Here is a 14371-nt window from a genome sequence, read left to right on the forward strand (position 1 = left end):
AAACTACACTCTCCGTAAATCGGTACGAAGCTTAAAGGCGCATGCCTTTTTGCGTGGGCGTCTCGCCACGATGTCCATTTTTTTCTTCTTTATGCCAGAGGAAATCATAGTCGACTATTTGCGAGATTATGGTTTGTCGCTATGAATCCTTCTTCTGCAAGAAATCAATCTTGGAAGCATACTTGCAACGGGCCGGGCCGGGCCGGGCCGATTTGAGAATTTTCACCGGCCCGGCCCGGCCCGGCCCGGCCCGGTCGGCCCGGGTCACAGTACAAAAATTTGAAAATTTGAATTTTTTTGAAATTTTTTTGATTTTTTCGCAAAAAAGTCGAATTTTCGACTATGTTTTTACATATCGATAAAACTCAAGTGTACATAGGATTTTTGACTATTTTTGATGAAAATTTCAAAAAATTTCGAAAAATTTTGTGAAAAAATTGTGCTCATTTTTTGACTCCGGGCCGACCGGGCCGGGCCGATATTTTGCAAGTCTGCTTGGAAGTGAAACCGTTCGAGTTTTCAGTGGAGATGAAGATAGCCAGACCGAATCAATTTGGAGAAAGCGATGATATTGTGGCGAAAGGCGAGTTCAAAAAGATTCTCCAGATTGGATTGCTTACTTATGCCACTTATCAACCCGGATCCGTTCCTGGCGACTGGTTTGATGCAATATTTCAATTCTCGTAGGAATCAAAAACGAAAAATTGATAATTTTCTCGAATTTTAGGCAGTTTAGACGCGACGCTCGGTATGGAGATGTGATTTGAATGAATGCCAAATATCAATCCGGGAAGATATCAACCAGCGTACGTTTACATGATCATAGTCTCGGAGCAAACTTTATCTCCTTTTTTGCAATTTTCTCGATAAATCTAGAAGCAATTTAGAAGGAAATCCGAGTAGATTTTGGGCCAAATCATCAAAAATAAACATGTCAAAATTGAAAAAAATTGAGAGAGAACTTTTGTTATCAATTGAAAAATTCTCAAATTTTGGGTTCTGGTTGAGGCTTCTATAAATATGTTTCAGCTGAAGTTTCAGTTATCTTTTTCAAGGAGGTTGGGACAGCTCAAGCAATAATGAACGCGTTAGAAAACAAAACTACCGCTACCTTATCATTGCAGATGTCTCCCTGTCAGGGAGCTGCCGCGCGGCGTAGTCGTTAACAGTTTTGTATAGACGTGCTGATTCATTGGCTCAAACCCCGCCTTGGACAATGATTTCAAATTTTCAAATATTTTTCCAAGTTTGTGAACGGGAAATGAAAAATTGTATTGAAAAGGGGAGTTCTTTTTGGGAGAGTTGAACTCGTGGTCAGATGCTCATTGATACAAAAACGCTACCATTTGCGCCTAGAAGCTGCGAGTTAGCTCGTCATTCATTAGCATATGTATTAGATATGGTTTAATACCCAACTCGTCATCATTATGGGTAGTTTTCAGTTTTCAGAGTCATGCTCAGAGGGTAGGAGGTGTAATCAGCTGAAAAAAGTTCAAAGTTCTCTGAAATATCTAGGTGCCAACCCCTATGCATTAAACTTTTTCCACAAAAGTTTCATATAAACTCATCGGAGAACCACTCAAATTCCACTGAGATTTTCTTGATGAGGAAATATTTAAAACTTTTGAAAAAAGCAATAAACCATATATTTTGTTTGCTTTAATTTTTCGATCGCACAAGTGAAAAAAAGAATACATTACAAAAAAACCATATTTGAAAGAAAGAAAATTATTTGTTTTCGTATTTTGAGTGTCAAAACTCGAAAAAGATTGTTGAAGCAAGTGAGATCAAACCTGATTGTTTACGTGTAGCTCAAAAAGCGTTACCGACTGCGCTAACTGGCCGTCTGCCGTATCTGCTCCCGAGAGTTATTATAACGAACAACCCTTGATAAATATCAAACATTACTCAATTCATTTTCAGGGTGATCTCAAGCTGATTCGATCGGATTTGGCATCCATCACTATCTCTCCGCTGATGTCTGGCAATGGTTCGATAATGATTATGAGACCGAATATGGAATGCTCATGCAAACAGTCTGTCGTCGAATCTTCAGAGACAACTATTGCGGATTCGGAAGGAGCGACACTGGAAATTAAGATCCCATCCGAAGTCGCAAAAAGAATCAGAATTGATATTAATGCTGAGAGGAGAATTATCTCTGTATCGTCCTCTGGAAGCTTCGATAAATTGTTGAAAGGAGATGTAATTTTACGAGTCAATGATGAAGAGTGAACCTCCATCCGTGAATATCTTCGATGCATTCAGAAGAAGACGCCGATCAGAAAGTTGACTGTCTTTAGACCTCCGAAAGAGGCTGAAACATCTGGCGGACATGGACATCTCCAGAACTAACTTCAACTGATTTCGTGCCGGTTTGGTTTCAAGAACATCATGATGATATTGGACAAACACGATCCATCAATGAAAATTCAGAAGTTTGAAGACATGGCAGTTGTCCCAGAAGCTGATTCTTCATCAAATGAGCTAACGAAAGGAGATGTTATATTGGAGATCGATGGAGAGTGTGTCACTGTTCCAACCTTTGCCAATGAGAAAATCGCGAATAGAATTTTGGAGAATGACAGAGTTATACTGTTTGTTGAAAGAGCTGTGTCTGAAGAAGCGAAGAAATGGACTGACTCTGCACTGAAATCAGCTCAATCGCTCAATTTCGTATGTTTTTAGATTTGTATTACGAGAAGTTAATGTTTTTTTTTCGAAATTTAAGCATAATCCTCACTGCTCTAGTTAATTGGTAGGAGCTATAATCTTTAGTTAGTTCTCTGATTTTAACGTAGGAACAAAGTTTATCAGAAAATAGGAAAATCCTGAAAGATATCTCTACTTCTCCATCTATCGGTTATTCTGGAACTTCTACAATAGCAACTCCAAACTATATTGTTCGACTTAAAAATAATCTGAAATCGTCAATTCCTGAAACGATATTTTCTTATTGTACTTTTTCATTCAGGATTTTTGAAGAAATGTAGAGTTTCTGACGTATTTTAGAAATAGACCGCAAAATGAAAAATCGAAAAGTTTCTTCAAAATAGCTGTTTTCCAATAAAATGTAGAGAGAATTAGATTTACTGAGGATAACTTCTGTTGTTCATCTTTTTCACCAACATGATTTTCAGGATTTCCAGAAGAGTAAACGAGGCCCAGTCCCTCCCATTCCTTCGTCTTCTGTAGCTATTTCCAACACCAAGAAGCCATCGAATTCTCTTTCAGTCGTCAAAAAACAATTGGTTGGTCAAAAAGTGAGTTGGAAAAAAGTACCTTAACAAACTTTATACTTATCTTCTTGTTTTTCCATCTTTTTCAAGTCTCTAGAAATAGGATTCTGAAATTATTAAGTTTATTAGAGACTTCGAAAAACTGTTTTATTTTGTGTTTTCGAGATTTTAGATCCGGGATGCCTTTTTTTTTAAAGTGGGATACAAGAAGTACCCAATAATGTCGAGGAAAGCAAAGCTTCTGATTGTCTACATTGAATTCGATGAAGTATTCAGGAAAATTTCATGGTTCTTTCACTTTAAAAAAATAGAAAACGAGAGTGTGTCATAGCAAAGCAAGTTTTCCCATGATGTAAATTTTGTTAGAATCGAAATATCAAAAGTTGTTTTCAACTACAAAAGTGGAGTTCTAATCTTGGTCTGTTTGATCCCATAACATCTTGTGGAACAGTTAGTTTTAAATGCTATGACACACTCTCAAAGTTGGTCATTTTCAACTGAAAAAGGCAAAATATGATATCCTTTTGGTCGGTACTGTATATTCATTGTGATGTATTAAAATTAAAAAAGTTCAATGCTCTTTCTAAATTTGTATTTAATTAAGAAGGACCTGAATGATGAACGTTCCTAACTACAGTACCGCTCCAAAGGCGGCTGACTAACAAAACAATTTCTACCTATGTCGAATTGAAAGAGAAGGTTTAGAAAACAAGTGTTGTCGTGATTAGGTGATATTTACAAAATATCTGCATGAAAATCATGTTTTTAAAGATTTGTACTCAACTTTGAAAAATCGAGAAAAATAATTGCATTTCCAAGAATGATGCTTTCAAAAATTGGAAATCGAAACAGTGTTTTGTGTGAGTTTTCATCTGAAATCCGTCTAGTTCTTCACTTTTCAACTAATCAACCATAATTAAACACATGCTCCAAGAGCCCCCAGTCCCTAACGTTCATTGGTTTGGGTATGAGGAGTTCTTGAGTGGAAGATCTAGACGGATTTCAAATTAAAACCCACAAAAGAGACTATTTCTTCTTCCTTTTTTAAAACATCTTTCTTGAAAATGCAATTATGATATATCTAAATGGAAAACAAAAGGTACGACGAAAAACCTACAGTTGGTAACCTTTTGATATTGAAAGAATTTCGGAAAACTGGAGTATTCTTTTCTCGGAAAAGTTCTCTCCAGAGTTTGAATCGATGTTTTTTTGGCGATTTGTTAGTGTGGGGGCCCTGATAGTGAGGGAATTGAACTCATGAGTCCCTGCTCATGATTGCAAAAGCGTAAACGGCTGCGCCGGATGGTCGCCCTGGTTTCCTGACACCTGTAGGCAACATAAAAGACATTGTTCTCCAGACTGAGAGTCGTGTTTTTTGTTGTGCTCTAGAATCCAATTCTTTTGGATAAAAGTATTTCCTGGAAACCATATCATTTCCAGGTCGGACATCAGAATGGATCAAAGAAAAAAGCAACTGGTCAAACATCAGAACCGCTTATTCTGAGCCAGGATTCATCAATGGCAAGCAGTTCCAATTCTTCCACATTCTCTTCAGAATCCCAACACACTCAGGAGAACATATTTAATTCCAGGGTTTGCGAAAAGTAGAATTCGAAGAGTTATAGTCTAAATTGTTTCAGAGCGCGGTGATAGAGAGTACAGTGGAAACTGGGACAAGTGAAGACAGCGCCTCACAAGATCTGAACTGTTTATTCTCTCCATTGGAAAATGAGCTACCGCTAGTCAAGGTTTTAATGTTTATGGCTTTGAACCACTTATTGTGAGATTAAAATTAATATTTTCAGTCAGTTCCTCTCACTGGGAAACAGAGAGAATCTGATGCATCTTGATTATAGTTCCGCAGTCAATGAAACTCCGGCCGTCTCCAACGAAGAAACTCTTTTTACACTTTGCTTCTAAATATAATGTCAACAAGCTAAGAAGTTCAGAAGAATATCTGAAGAACGTACTGCGAGAGAAAGGGTGAGAACCACTTTTTTAAGTGTGGACGGAGACATTCATTCTGAGAGGCCAAATAAATTACCACTCAAAGGCAACAAATACTCGGTCAACTTCTCGATTCCTAAAAAAAACAAATCATCAATGGATCTGATAAACGATTGGAAGATGCTGTTCTCAATTGGAATTTTTGCAAGTTATTAAATGTAAACTAATAGTGAAAGAGCAGTATTTTCAGAAGACCGACGAACCCTTCATTTGGAAATCCATGAATGAGCTGGAATTTGTGGACACTCTGTTGTTTACAACACTGTAATAAAAAAAAGAAATAAAATAATTCAACTATTTTTCAGATCCTCCTTCGAAGGGGCAATCAAGTTACCAGAAAATATCGACAATATTCGAATAGATGGTGTCTGGAGCAACATTATCAACACACGATCCGGAAATGGTGTGATTCTGAAATTAAAAACGGTATAAAAGACTTTTCTCTGCAAAGCAAATCGAAAACCAAATAAGCTTTTCAGAATGTGTTCACTTCACTCCAAAACTATCCCGTTACAAAACTACAACCTATCATGAAAGGTGTTGGGCTTTTTGGGTAATTTTTGAGTTAGCATTTACATGCAGTTATCTGTAATAAAAAGTGCAATTCTTGTGCTTGACCAGTGCAGAGTTTTTTCTAAAAAGAACATCAATAACATCATCACCTGTTAATACATCCTGAAATCTACTCTTCAGTGAAAACTAAAATATCAGGGTACTTTGAGATAAAGCTGGGTTTTAAGATACATAATTTTTTGCAAGGTTTTTGGAGAATACCTTCAATATTACAAAACCTATATTTTGAGGATAGTCTATTAAGCATTAAGTCGTCCTTTAGATTCTATCAAAGTTTCATCAAACCCATGATTTAAAGGCTCCCGAGATTCCCTTGTTAGAAGTGCTCTACTAGTATGACTATCTGAGAATGCATAGAGAGATTACGGTTTTTGTTGCTCAGATGAAGTTATTTCTCAAAGTAAAAAAATAAAAATATGATGACCACTTTTCTCCGTTGCGAAATTACGGTTGCATCCGCGGTTGTTGACATTTCAAAATAGGAAATTCTCGAACTATCGAAATATTGTAATTTTGTAGTTTTGTAGTTTTATTTACGTGTGGCTCCGATTGCGCTAACCGCCAGATTGGCACTTTCACACTCAAAGGTTATTATAACGAACAACGTCTGATAAATTTCAAACACTTTTTGATTCATTTTCAGAGAGATCTCAAGCTGATTCAATCGCATGTGAGGTCTATCACGATCTCTCCTCTGATGTCTTCCAAAGGTTCGATAATAATTATGAGACCGACTATGGAATGTTCATGCAAGAACTTGTCATGGAATCATCAGAATCAACAATTGCGACTTCCGAAGGAGCTACACTGGAGATTAAAATCCCATCTGAAGTCTCAAAAAAAATCAGATTAGATATTAATGTTGACAGGACAATAGTCTCAGTATCGTCCTCCGGAAGCTTTGATAAATTGATGAGAGGAGACGTAATTAAACGAGTCAATGATGAAGAGTGTACCACGATCCGCGATTATCTTCGATGCATTCAGAAGAAGACACCGATCAGAAAATTCTTTAATTTGTTCTCTGATTATAACGTAGGAACAAAGTTTATCACAAAATAGGAAAGTCTTGAAAGATGTCTCTACTTCTCCATCTCTCGGTTCTTCTCCAATTTCTACAATAGTAACTCTAAACTATATTGTAAGACTTTCAAATAATCTGTTGAATTCTTGAAACGATATTTTATTGTTGTCCTTTGCATTTAAAAATGTAGAGTTTCTGAGGTGTTTTAGAAGTAGACCGAAAACTAAAAAAAAGTTTCTTTTTAATAGCTGAGATCTAATTGAATGTACAGAACATTCGTATTACTGAGGGTAATTTCTGTTGTTCATCTTTTCCACGAACATGACTTTCAGGATTTCCGGAAGAGTAAACGAGGCTCAGTCGATCCCATTCCCTCCTCTTCTGAAGCTATTTCCAACGACAAGAAAACATTCTGTTTCAGCCGCCAGAAAAGAATTGACTGGTCCGAAAGTAAGTTGGAAAAAAACATCTCAACAAAAGATATATTTGTCTTCTTGTTTCTCCATCTTTTCCGAATTTCTAGAAATAGGATTCTAAAATTATTAAGTTTATTAAAGACTTTGAAAAACTATTAATTTGGCGTTTTTCAGATTATAGATCCGTTATGCCTATTTTCTGAATCGGGATCCTTAATTTCGAGGAAAGCAAAACAACTGATTGTCTACATTGAATTCGAACTATTCAGGAAAACTACATGATTAGGATTTTAAAACTTCAGCACAAAGAAGACAGCATACCAGAATAGGAGGAAACGAAAGGTTGGACAAAACGACAGAAACTGACTTTAAGCCGTAAATAAAATGAAAATACGATGGAAAGGGTCTCGAAAGGGTCATCCAGTGACGATTGGTTCCAGATTGCCGCGCTTAGAATTGCAGGTATTTCAATGAAATTTTAGTGGGCTGATAACACTTGAAATTGATAAGGTTTTATTTGAATTTCACACCTTTTTTGATCATTTGTGCTGAATTCATAAGAACTCGTAAAAAAGGAAGATTCTTTCATTCGTGTTCAAACAATTATTGACAGTTCCAGATGAACTGAAACTGATGTTTTTGATATTTCAGATGTCGAGTCTCGATCGAAAAGTAGAGTCTAGTAATCGAACACTGAATGCTCTTTATCGACTCATGGCCGACAGAAACTCGTTGACAATTTCTCCGTCACCTCCAGCATTGATAAGTAGACCAGTGTCACCTGCTAACTGTTTATCACCAAGAGATCAATTGTCTCCAACAAGTATCAGCAGTCAAAGGTCAGGATCTCCCAGTTATACACTGGATCCGAATGGATTGCATTGATCTACAACTACAGTATACTTTTACACTCCTCAAATTATCATTTGCTCTTTTTTGTCAATTTGGATAGCTTGTTTTCAAAACAAATTAATAGCATAATACTGATAAAAAAACAAAAAAACAAAATTCTTTAAGTTTTAAATATTGATTACCGGTATTCCTTCCCCTTTCCCTCTCTCTCTCTTTTTGTTTTCTTTTTATGATGACCCATTCCATTTTCGATTGTTTTTCTCTGTGGTTCATAACTTCCGGTGTTGAAATTGAAATGTACAAAATAGTTGACATCGAGTAATTCAGCAATGAATGTTTTAATTCTTTATATCATTATATTCAAAAATACCAGTAATTTAGAGATATGGAATAACGGAATAATATGCAGAAGTAAAGGATTAAGTTGAACAAGTAATTAGGATAATTAAGTGGCCCAGATCATATTGACAGCTAACAAAGCAAATCCACAAACACTGGCAATCCATTGGAGAATGTTGGAATGATTATTGGCACGTTCAGGAGCAAGCATCTGAAAAAACAAAAGACTTTGAGTCTCAATTTTATTTCCGCGGGTTACTGTATTTCAGTTTAATGTAGTTTTGAATGGATTCATACTGATTTTCATTCCATTTTCAGATATAATCTCACCTCAAAAAACGAAATATAGATGAATGTTCCCAATGAAAAGCTCATCAACACGGCAGTCGTAATGTCTTTCGGAGTCTGGTTCATATTTGAACTTTCAATTAAAATTCCACATGAACCTCCAATTACATTGAATGCAGCCAATACCAGAATCAAAATAACAACAATATAACGTCTTCTTGGATGAGTTCTTGTCAGTTTCATTCCCAAAGAAAACATTACAATCGCTTTGTGTAATGCGATACCAAGAAAGAGAGTTGTGACGGATACTGTATCTTCTTGAACTCCGAATGCAAAACATTCGAAAAATACGTGAAGAATGAACGCAGAAGTGAAGATTATTGACTGACGAACTGGTCCTTCGCCATCTTCGTCGTAATCCTGAATTGATTTTATTTCCTTTTCATTGATCTTTTTTTTTTTTAATATTTGCACATAACCAGAAAAAACTTTTTTCTATTCTTATCTTCACGAACAACTTATCAGACAGACGTCAAATCAGAAAATATTTTTGGCTACTTCAACGAAATTTATTTTAGTGTTTTGAAAATTATTGAGTTCAAAGAACAAAGTTTAAACTCACTTGAAGAGATCGTTTGCATGGTTGAACCAAGTTTCCCTCGACGTTGAAAATACTTCCTACTGTAGCGAGACGAGCTCGTGGAAATGTGACATTTGATTCCATAATTGGGTCATTTGAATGGGAATGTCCGTGACCAACATTACAAATTATACTCGATAGTTCTTCTGTTAAATAGACAAAGAAGAATCCGCAGAGAGCAATTAATTGGACAAATGGATAATCACTTTGATAGCCAGTATCTGTTTTCACGTCTTCCCAGGCTTCTCTGAAGTTCATTTGGAATTAGAAGATCCAATGGTATCCAATGGAAGTTTTCTGATATTTATTCTTTGAATAAAATCTTAAATATTCTAAGCCTGTCTTCCAGGACTTTTATTCTCGTTTCAACGTGGGAAGTTCCGTTCGAGATTTATAGTGATCTTTGATTCAACAATGAATAGGACAACAACTTACAATGAATCAGGTAGCATATCCAAAAAGCACACTGACAAGAAAACACCTCCAGCAAAACAGGAGAAAAGAGAAAGAATAAGGGAAGAATGTTTATGAATTGAAGATTGGGAATTGTTCAGAAAGTCGATCAGCTGAAAAAAGTATACATGAAGTTTAAATGGAATGAAGAGACACAATCTACTGAATCGATTTGAAATTATCTGAAATTCTCAAACTCACTTTAATTGGCAACAAGCCAAAAAAGATAGTCATGAGTGCCATCACTCCAAGCATAATCCATTTTAACAGCTCGAGAGACATTTTTTTCTTCCGATTGTTTAGTTGATGGGGTTGAAAGAGACAAATGAGCGAGTTTTGCTGAAAGAAAAAGAGCAAAATTGATAAGAAATGGGCGGAGAGAAGGGCCTTTTTGATAAGGCCCTGGCAATAGGCCTCGTTTTTATAGGTTGACCAAATGACTGTTTCGTCATGATTCGACATCGAAAAGCTGAAATTTTCGAGTTATTTTTATGAATATGGAATGTTACATTTATTACTTCAGTTGATGAAAACGGTATTCTAGTTTTAAGAAAAGTGATTTGTGATGCGATTTGAACTTTTCATCTGGAATTCAAAACTATTTCTTATCAGTTATTCATTCTATAATCCTAAATTGACATATAAATGGTCATCAAGGCTAATTAGTTTCGACTGAGCTTACGAATACAATCCTAACTTCAGAATCGTTTTGAAAACAAATACTTTGGTGAACTATGGCGGAAAATTTTGAAGGTTCACATACTTTATGAGTTTCTGAACTGAATCTTCAGAATACAGCGAAGTAAAATATTCTATTTGACTGTTTAATATTGTATAGTTTTCAGAAGAAACAAAACAAGAATCAGTTCCGTTTGTGTGTTTATATCAAAGTCATTTCAACAATTACTTCGTTTTACGATGATACTTCGAACACCGATTTTATGGCTCTTCCGTTTGAACAAACTTCTGCGATCGAATTGATCTACAACATTCAGAAAAAATTAAAGAAACACGATGCGAAATAGAGATCCTACATTAATACTTTTATTCTGCTCGGAAATATATACATTTTTTTAATGTACTAAAAAAGGTATTTATAGAGTTGGAAAAACTGTATTTTCCGACACTAACATTAATTGAATGATGAATTTGAAAAATATATTTACTTATAAGTATTGAACATGTGAAGTCTCTGAGGGAAGTCAATCCCGCACCATTCTCGTGTGAGTTGAAACTCACTACCGGCTGCGCCACGAGAGCGAAATCGAGAACTCTTATTCAGGCTGTTGATAACCATGCACGCACGCATGTGAGATTTTATTATTCAGGATTACTGTTGACCCAAATTTATTTTCGAGGATGTTCTGAACTTGAGTGGTATCAAATCGAACAACAATACTAAAGTATTGGTTATTAGTTTTTAGAAGATGACATGGAATATTTGGCAAATTTAACGTTATTTTTCACGGGATCAAGAAAGTTTGAACATCAAGTTGGAACCACGTAGAATATGATATATTCTGCAGAAGCAAACACCTTTTCCTCAAAGAAGTTTTGTTGGAATTGATCTAGTTTTTTTTGCAGATCGTCGAAATTAATCGACACCTCCATTGAATATGAATCCTATGGAATACAAGGTCCGTTTTTTATTAGAAATATTGAATTTTTATTTTTGACATCAAAACAAAAAGGTCGTGTTTTTCTTTATTTCCATCATCAATTTTTAGAGAATTACCTGAAAATTCGCCAAAGTTTTTACCCTTTCTTCAATTTTCAGAAATACGAATCAAGGCTAGATGACATTCTTCGCAATAATGGTTTCTACCATTTCGATAACTTTTTTGGGACGGGTCAGATAGTCCAAATCGATGCCTACGGGTTTTCTCTAGATATCGCCATTTCCACCCGCCTGAATCAGGACAATTCGAGTGAGCAAGTGAAGAAAGAGCATCTGGAAGACCTGTTGAAGACGGTCATACGATCTTGCTTCTCTTTCACGACACTTGCTCCAACATTTGATTGGCATTCGGAACAGTATGACTTCAAGTGAGTTCTTTCATTCAGTTCCTTTTTTTATTGACGTTCTTGGCATGATGAATTTCAAGGAGGTGGAAGTAAAATTATTATCGAAACCTTGACCGAATCATTTTTAATACGAATTGGCAAGAAGTTTTCTTCTGACTGGTCGCTAATCTACAGTAACGTTTGGAAATCTAAAGATTATGTTATTAAGTCTAGAACATAATAATCATGTATGTTTCTTCTCTTGAAATTTCTCACAGATTTCTTTTTAAAATTCCAATCCAGAAACAGATTAGGAGATTGTTCATGACATGTAAAAGTGTGTTTCAGTAGACTTTTTGATTGTTCGCGTACCACAGAAATGTATTTTTAATACTCTTCTTAACTTGAATCTATCTTCTTTCCTCATCTTTCTTTGAATTTTTCGAAATGTCGGATGTGGAAAAGAACCCGAAAATGCATATCGAAAAAGGGAAAAATTAGGAGAAATAAAAAAAACAAGTTGAAAAGTTCATTTTCGGGAAATTATCTAGAAAATGTGAAAAATGAGCTATGTAGGCTTATGTTGGGTTTTCTTCATTGCCTTCACAGGCTCCAGATTCCTTCTCTATTTTTAGAGTAATCCGAATGTTTTTCTGAGATGAACAATGTCACGAGAAAGGTTTCATAGAAATTTTACGGAAAAGGAACTCAGGTTGAGACCAGTCTAGACTTTCGATGTTTAATAGTTCTAGTGTTCTTGCTCGGCATCCTCAGATGGGAATAGAGTTCACATTACTCTCTTTCTCTAGAGTCCCTCGGCGAGAAATAGATCAGATCTCTCATTCCCGTTTTAGTATTGAAAAATGAGGTTTTTCTTGGTTAAATGAGATTTTATCAAAAATCGAAACTGTGTTAAGTTGTAGAAGAAAACGAGTTTGCTCTTCTGATGCTAAAACGGTTTTTGGAAACTAGCTCTGTCTCAAGATATATTAACACTGAGATTACCTAAAACCTATATATCCACATAGCGGATATTTTGATCCCGATTCAGAGATTCTCGAGGAGAAATGGATCCAGATATTAGGTTGGTACATAATTTTCTGCAATTTTTCGATAAAACTTTGATTTTATTTTTTCAAATCCAGAAAGATTTCTAGAATTCAAAATACTGTTTATCAGCATTGGAAGTCTTCTGACAAGATTTTGGTAGCTTACTGATTCTCTTCGCTTAGACCATCTATTCGAGATCACTGAAAAAGGAAACTTGCTTCTTTTTGATATCCCCTTTTTATTTGGATTCTTTCCTATTAAAATGCCGTTGAAGTCAGGCAAAATGTTTGTAATTAAAGAAAACAAGGTTGGATTAATACGATAAATAAAAAAGTGTTGTCCAGCCAGATGGCAACAGTTTGTTGTGGGTTACTTTCCCAACACATGAAAAAGCTTTGTCATACTGAAAACGCCGTTTTGTTATATCTCCCCGTCCCGAAGTCACATGATTTTAAATTTATCAAAATAAGAAACGTAAACATCTGATGTTACTTCCCTGTTTTCGTTCAGGAGTTTCCACCACTCCACCCAGAATACTGAGTACCAGATTCAAAAAACCACTTTTTTCGGTTTGAGAACATCCAGAACGCGCAAATCTTAGTCCACACATTCTACTTTCCTCACATCGTTAGAGTAACAACCCAACTACTTATTTCTAACAAATAAACAGCTCGACCATACGTGTGTTTGGTATAAAAGTACTATGAACCAACTTAGGTCCATGTGATGTGCCATCTCATGTTGTTTCAAAACGTGTGGTATGTTACGACGAATTTTCTCATTCCGATAATTTGTTTCCATCCATGAACTACAGTTACATAAGTCACCCTAAAAGAAACTGACAACCTAAGGGTGGTTTGATACAGATCCGCTTCAACGGTTCGCTGCAATAACTCCAAATCTAGCTCTGACTGCTGAAAGAGAAGAATTGTTTCAGTCAGATCCAAGTTTTGTTTGTCAAATCTTTTGAATTAAGATGTATTTGCGTTGGAACTAGGAGACCCTTGTTAACATACATCAGCAACTTCGTTTTGGATGGCATGATTTTTAGACCAGAAACGAATGAAAACAAAATAACGTTTCAAAAACGCAAAAGGTTGCGTGTAAATCAAAGCTCCGTTCTCGGCGAAAAAAAAAGCAAGGAGTAAAACTTTGAAACTGTAACAAGTACTTGAGTAGGTCTACCAAACCCAAAAACAACCACATCGAAAAACTAATCCTGTGCCAAGAAAACAAAACGACAACCGGCAAGCTCGAAAATTGCAGAAAATTATGAACCAACCTAATATATCAGTTTGAAGATTTCAAGTCAACTTATCTTTTGGAACTTTATGATTAAACTTCGAATTTTATACTCACTAGGGAACGATCCCGAGTCGAGGTGGAGTTACAGGTCAAGTTGACCATTTTCAACTTAAAACTGCAAGTGTCGCATTCTTTATGACCTTTATATATATATATATATATATATATATATATATATATA

At 35.6% G+C, this 14371-nt stretch overlaps 5 protein-coding genes across 5 annotated transcripts; 4 read left to right on the plus strand and 1 right to left on the minus strand.

Annotated features, from left to right (window-relative positions):
* Positions 1-91: 91 nt before the first annotated feature.
* Positions 92-687, plus strand: GCK72_005809 (uncharacterized protein; the record flags this gene model as incomplete). Its single annotated transcript, XM_053725351.1, has 2 exons — positions 92-131; positions 524-687. 2 exons carry the CDS (start codon positions 92-94, stop codon positions 685-687), a joined length of 204 nt encoding a protein of 67 aa, XP_053589545.1.
* Positions 688-767: 80 nt separating this feature from the next.
* On the plus strand, positions 768-2235 carry GCK72_005810 (uncharacterized protein; the record flags this gene model as incomplete). The annotated part of the gene is made up of 2 exons (XM_053725352.1): positions 768-806; positions 1924-2235. 2 exons carry the CDS (start codon positions 768-770, stop codon positions 2233-2235), a joined length of 351 nt encoding a protein of 116 aa, XP_053589546.1.
* Positions 2236-2394: 159 nt separating this feature from the next.
* Positions 2395-8144, plus strand: GCK72_005811 (uncharacterized protein; the record flags this gene model as incomplete). Its single annotated transcript, XM_053725353.1, has 8 exons — positions 2395-2676; positions 3141-3263; positions 4680-4832; positions 4880-4987; positions 5552-5672; positions 6463-6838; positions 7176-7293; positions 7911-8144. 8 exons carry the CDS (start codon positions 2395-2397, stop codon positions 8142-8144), a joined length of 1515 nt encoding a protein of 504 aa, XP_053589547.1.
* Positions 8145-8556: 412 nt separating this feature from the next.
* GCK72_005812 (uncharacterized protein) lies at positions 8557-10113 on the minus strand (the record flags this gene model as incomplete). The annotated part of the gene is made up of 5 exons (XM_003108818.2): positions 8557-8661; positions 8781-9158; positions 9361-9625; positions 9814-9944; positions 10033-10113. The coding sequence occupies 5 exons, from the start codon at positions 10111-10113 to the stop codon at positions 8557-8559; spliced, it is 960 nt and encodes a 319-aa protein (XP_003108866.2).
* Positions 10114-11447: 1334 nt separating this feature from the next.
* On the plus strand, positions 11448-11881 carry GCK72_005813 (uncharacterized protein; the record flags this gene model as incomplete). Its single annotated transcript, XM_053725354.1, has 2 exons — positions 11448-11468; positions 11609-11881. 2 exons carry the CDS (start codon positions 11448-11450, stop codon positions 11879-11881), a joined length of 294 nt encoding a protein of 97 aa, XP_053589548.1.
* Between the last annotated feature and the right edge of the window lie 2490 nt (positions 11882-14371).

Source organism: Caenorhabditis remanei, chromosome II (genome assembly GCF_010183535.1).
Source record: "Caenorhabditis remanei strain PX506 chromosome II, whole genome shotgun sequence".
Lineage (NCBI taxonomy): Eukaryota > Metazoa > Nematoda > Chromadorea > Rhabditida > Rhabditidae > Caenorhabditis > Caenorhabditis remanei.